The sequence below is a fragment of the Bufo gargarizans genome, chromosome 2 (assembly GCF_014858855.1).
Source record: "Bufo gargarizans isolate SCDJY-AF-19 chromosome 2, ASM1485885v1, whole genome shotgun sequence".
NCBI classification, from domain to species: Eukaryota; Metazoa; Chordata; class Amphibia; order Anura; family Bufonidae; genus Bufo; species Bufo gargarizans.
This window is the reverse complement of record NC_058081.1, coordinates 521,636,262-521,642,079: the sequence shown is the minus strand read 5'-3', so window position 1 is coordinate 521,642,079 and position 5,818 is coordinate 521,636,262. Positions and strand designations below refer to the sequence as shown.

Sequence of the window (5,818 nt, the reverse complement as noted above, 5' to 3'; positions counted from 1 at the left end):
CACCCCAAAGTGGAATCCCCCTTAAAGTCACCCCAAAGTGGAATCCCCTTTAAGTAAGGCTCCTTATACCAGGGCGCCATTGATATAGCAGATGTTTGTACGAACAATCATTTGTCGCTCCCCCATAGCGTTAACATTATAGTCGCCCGGGTTACACATCCTGTCTACACTATTACACAAACATCGTAAATCGTCACCCCGTGTATAAGGCTCTGATCTTACTATTATTCATAAATTCAGAGTAAATTGTCCATTTTTTGTGACATTCATTCCATTTATACACTTCGCAATAAGAAAAGAAGCACCTAAATGGAATTCCCCTTTAAGCCATTTGACATTTGTTTTATACAAAGTAGCTCCTATGTAGAGCTGCACTTTATCGGATTGGCGCTGCAGGATTTTGCTCGCTCTGGATGCACCTATCATCCTGCTGCTCCTCTGCCAGGTTCAGACGTGATGCTTTTATAGGAGAAGCTCGGGCTGATACAGGGACCAGGCAGAGGGTGATAGGGAGAAAAAAGAGGAGGAGAGGGGAGGGGGTGCAGAGCAGGGAACCTCTGCAGAGTGGGAGGAGGGCGCTCCTCGAGTAATCCCCAGAATACCAGAAAGGGAGAGACAGATCATTACATTGAGGAGGAAGGGGGAAGGAACAAAGGCAGTAAGACAAGAAACTGTGACAGGGAGGGTGACAACCACAGGAAGATATCAAGCAAGCAAGTCACTTGCACATTAAGTTGTAGGAGGGTGCTGTCTGCTCCTCGATTCCGCTCTTGCACCATGAGCTTCCAGAGGCCACCCTTGGGTCTTGGGGAAGATGCCAGCATAAGAGGTTCCCCAAGAAAAGAGCAAGGCTTCCGGGGTTCTGCCATCCTGCGCCAGCAAAGACGTCTCAAACAAGCCACCCAGTTTGTGCACAAGGATTCTGCAGATCTGTTGCCTCTGGACCAACTGCGGAGACTTGGCACCTCCAAGGACCTGGTAAGCAGAGAGTTGGCTGAGAGGGATGCGAGGAGATCTGTGCGGGACAAATACGCAGCAATGAGCAGGGGAGGCTGAGGGGTAACACTGCGGATTCTGATATTTAGTGGGAAGAGCAGTTGTGCATGGAAATCATAAATATTCAGCAAGCATTGGTGACGGATCAGTGGGGAGGGGTTAACAGTGCAGTAATATGGTGGTGGATCAGTGGTAATGGGACATTGATGGATTATAAACTAGAGAAGGATCAGTGGTAAACATTGCAGTAGCAATCCCTGATGAGGGATCAGTGGTGAAGGGTTGCAGAATGCTTTACATCAGGCATCCTCAAACTGCGGCCCTCCAGCTGTTGCAAAACTACAACTTACAGCATGCCCGAACAGCCTACAGGTATCAGCCTACAGCAGGGCATTGTGGGAGATGTAGTTTTACAACAACCGGAGGGCCGCAGTTTGAGGATGCCTGATCTACATATTACTATTAACATTTGGATCAGTGATTACGGGACACAGTATAGGATAGAAGAAAAGGATCAGTAGGTAAATGTTTGTAATACAACTCGGGTGAATGTGTGGTAATGTGGCACGGTAAAGGCTAAATGTAAAATATCAAGAGCTGGAACAGTGGTAAAGGGGCTATAGTTTAATTACACACTGATAAAGCAGTGACCCGTAGCTGGAGTGAGAAGGTTGTTACTCCATTATAGTTGGTGGGATATGGGGACAGATCAGCATCAATAGGGGAATCAGTGGTATAAAAGATTTACAGTTTAAGCATATATGTGCCGTGTTAAAGGACCTGAGCAGTGGCTTGAGGGATGGAAAGTAGGTGTTGTAAAGTGGGTACAGATATTGTGGTATAAGAAGATGGATAAGTGGTTACCAAATACATGCAGGAATCGACTATAGTGAGTAAGATCATAAGGTGACGTCTAAGTGCCTGTTAAGGAACAGCTAGCTCTACCTTGCTGATGGAAGGAATCAATGCTAAGGAGTGAATGCATGCAGAAGTGGATCAGTGGGTAAAAGTAACTGCTGAGAACCGGCTCATGTAGCGTTGACACAGTTTTCCTACTAGTAAGGTTTGTGTTATGTGTTCAGCAACCTCACAGTGTGATCCAGAGGCGTCTCATGGGAGGTAGCCCAGTTAAGGAAACCAGCGGATTAGCTCAGGTCCCCAACCTGTGTGGTCAAGAGGCCCAATCACCTAAGGTGGAGACAGGACCATCCTTGCAGGATGAAGATCAAAGTCTTGTGCCAAATCAGCTTCTGCCTACCAAAAAACCTGAGGAGAGGACAGTGGACGGCTGGAGAGGACATGCCCTGCTTTTCCCCTGTAAGGTGAGGTACATTACTATAATAGAAGCGCCATTGTGTCATTAAACCTCTTCCTAACGTGACATTTCACAACAGGCTGTAAAGTGTGACACTTTGTTTTAAAGTTTCATCTGTCATCTAGTGGCCAGTATGATAACTGCAACATTTCACAATTAATTATATAGCGTTATTACACAATTAGGGACAAGGATATTTGAAAACCTGATGAATGCAGTTGTCACCTCCATCCTATAGATGGCGCTATTCATTTTTATCTCAGTATAAAGCTGTGCAGAGATACAGTACCAGTTTGGCTCAGCGATTATTAAAACTTAAAAAGTTGACATGTTTCTTACCTATTGCCCGGATATAATTCACTTCACTATGTGCTGCTGGATTTTAGGTTGGTACCATGGACATTTGTGCCAAGTTGTCCACTGAACGACAAGAAAACATCATGTCTAAAGCCTGCGTGAAACGACTGGGGTAAGAGTGAATATAGAGAAATTGGGATTAGATTGAAAAAGAGCATATTTACATACAGCACCATGCACAGTATGATTCTGCCAAATCCAATCCGAGACTGAAAGGAAGTGCTCCACCTGCTGGCCATAAATGAGAATACACTCTTCACATCACCTCATCTGTATCCTCCTCTGCATGTACAATGTAGTTTCTGTTGTAGTTCCCAAGTCACAGTTGCGGCACTTAATGAGTTTTAGGAATATGGGGGAAGGGGGGTGTAGGTTCAGACTTATAATCCTCTCTGAAGTGATCATGTAGTTATTATCTCGGATTCGCGTCCCCACCTATCCCTTGGTTGAACCTGATGGACTTATGTCTTTTTTCAATTGTATTAACTATGTAACATGTCAAGAGATAAAGGTGGATATCCCAATTTAAAATCCTATGCTTGAAGATGCTTTCAAGATTCCGTATATAGAATTCAATGTTTTACTGTATATATCAATCCAGGTTACAGACCACAAATGGTCCTCAGGAGAAGTTTATAGTGGACATTGAACTGGGCGGAGTGGTGCTGACCAGCAAAGCCGTGATTGTAGGTAAGAGCCAAAAATCCAGTAGAAGGTTTATATGACATTAGTGGGCAGGATGTAGATATCGATGTGAATGGTGACTTGGATCCACACGTAGTCCGCATAATAATACTACGTCTGACAGAAGGGGACATGCTGTCATCAGAATCTCTCAGTAGGACAGACTCAGGCTTTGGGCCTGAAACTTCAAATCTCAGTTTAGAAGGTAACCTTGAGACTAAAGAAGACATTATAAAATAAAAATAATAGTAATTATTATTATAACTTTTATGCCTCCAGATGACGACACCATTGAGTTCTGTATGGGATTGGAGACACTGATATCATTCAAGGTATGCTCATGGTGTGTTATTTGTCATGGGTCCCTATAAGGGGTGACACGGATGCAGATTATGACCTAAATTTACCCCTTCAGACCTGCATTGACCTGGAGCATGGTGTCCTAAAGACCCCAACCCAAGAGATACCGTTCATGAACGCCTCAGCTCAGAAAGCCACAACAGAGAAGATGACTGAAACCATAAGCAACAGTAGTGGGCAGTAGATCGCCATCTCCTGGTCAGATGGAAGTACAGCTACAAGTTAAAGCAGAACTACTCTTATCCTCACCTTGGAGAGAGGTGAAGAGAGGAACAGTGGGGCATAAACGAGGCTTTCCTGTGATCTGCCCATTCTTTCTGTTGTGTGAAATACAGAGGCTAGGACTGAGCTAAGCTGTGGAAATCAGGACATTTGTGTGAGGGGATTTCTTTACAGTTTTGTGACGCTTGGATGTAGTCAGCAGTTTCCCATTTTAACATGTCACTGTTGTTTTAGCATCCATATTCCGGGGTACAACAACTGCCCCATTTGCTTGTTCCCAAAAACGAAGCGCACCTGCATACACACTGCCAGTAACAGATGACGGAGTCGACCACTGCGCCCTCTACTGGCCTTAAGAATAATAAAAAGAATAATGTTTTGTGTATTACGGTCACATGTTGACTTTTTATATTGGAAAGATGGGGGTAGTAGTGCTGGACTTTTTTTTTGCAGATGACAAGAAAGGATGTAATAAGTTGCAAGCTGAGACACGCTAAATGTTTGGGTGGCAGTAAGGATAAATGTAAAGACATCTGTAAGCACCACGTGGTAGGCTCAGCTTTAGGGCTGTTTTACATTAGCTGAGGATTGGGCCAGTTATTGGGAACAAACGCTCGTTCATGACAACTGGCCTGTGTAAACTTTAACATAGTTTATCGCGTGATCACCTCTTTCTTGTGGCACCTAAAATAGTCAAGTGTCATATAGTCCTATCTAAACAGGGGGTGTGCTGCTAAAATTAGGAAACGTAAATGGGGCACAGACAATTGCTTTGCATCAGGCAGTGTGAGATACCCTTGTTATGAGTGCCAGTCAACTTTATATAGTCATTTGGTATTCATGTTTTGCCCAGCATTGGTCGATGTAAGAGGTCCCTAAGGGTCACTCTATTGGTCTTCATAAACCAATAAGTATTGATTGGCCAGATCCCTCTCTGATGTAAAGTGCCTGGTCTGCTGGCCCACAAGGATGTCATCATATCTCCAAAGAAAGGTACTCATGAGACAAAGCACAAGGGCGTAGACGATATGACTGCCCTATAGATGATTGGACCGCTCTGTAGAGAGATGTAGAGGATGTGACAGCTCTACAGAGGATGTGCGAGTTCTGTAGATTGATGAAGAGAATGTGACAGCTCTATAGATGATGTGAGAAATGTAGAGGATGTGGATGCTCCATAGATGATCTGAGAGCTCTGTAGAGCTAAGAGCTTCCATTAACTCATTTATAGTCGGTATTGTACCACTTTTATCTGGAATGACCCCTATTTCTCAGATGTATAGATGATGTGAGTGCTCTGTAGACAGATGTAGAGGATGTGACCGCTCTATAGACGATGTGAGAGTTCTGTAGAGAGATGTAGAGGATGTGACAGCTCTATAGACACGATGTGAAAGCTATGTAGAGAGATGTAGAGGATGTGACAGATATATACAGACGTGGACAAAATTGTTGGTACCCTTTGGTCAATGAAAGAAAAAGTCACAATGGTCACAGAAATAACTTTAATCTGACAAAAGTAATAATAAATTAAAATTCTATAAATGTTAACCAATGAAAGTCAGACATTGTTTTTCAACCATGCTTCAACAGAATTATGTAAAAAAATAAACTCATGAAACAGGCATGGACAAAAATGATGGTACCCCTAGAAAACACAGAACATAATGTGACCAAAGGGACATGTTAATTCAAGGTGTGTCCACTAATTAGCATCACAGGTGTCTACAACCTTGTAATCAGCCATTGGGCCTATATATATGGCTCCAGGTAATCACTGTGTTGTTTGGTGATATGGTGTGTACCACACTCGACATGGACCAGAGGAAGCAAAGGAAAGAGCTGTCTCAAGAGATCAGAAAGAAAATTATAGACAAGCATGTT

General features: G+C 43.4%; 1 protein-coding gene across 1 annotated transcript; it reads left to right on the top strand.

Annotated features, from left to right (window-relative positions):
• The first annotated feature begins 211 nt into the window (after nt 1–211).
• On the top strand, nt 212–4,307 carry NRIP2 (nuclear receptor interacting protein 2). The gene is made up of 6 exons (XM_044277995.1): nt 212–978; nt 2,079–2,318; nt 2,698–2,780; nt 3,270–3,358; nt 3,632–3,684; nt 3,768–4,307. Exons 1-6 carry the CDS (start codon nt 778–780, stop codon nt 3,894–3,896), a joined length of 795 nt encoding a protein of 264 aa, XP_044133930.1. The 5' UTR covers nt 212–777; the 3' UTR covers nt 3,897–4,307.
• The last annotated feature ends 1,511 nt before the right edge of the window (nt 4,308–5,818 follow it).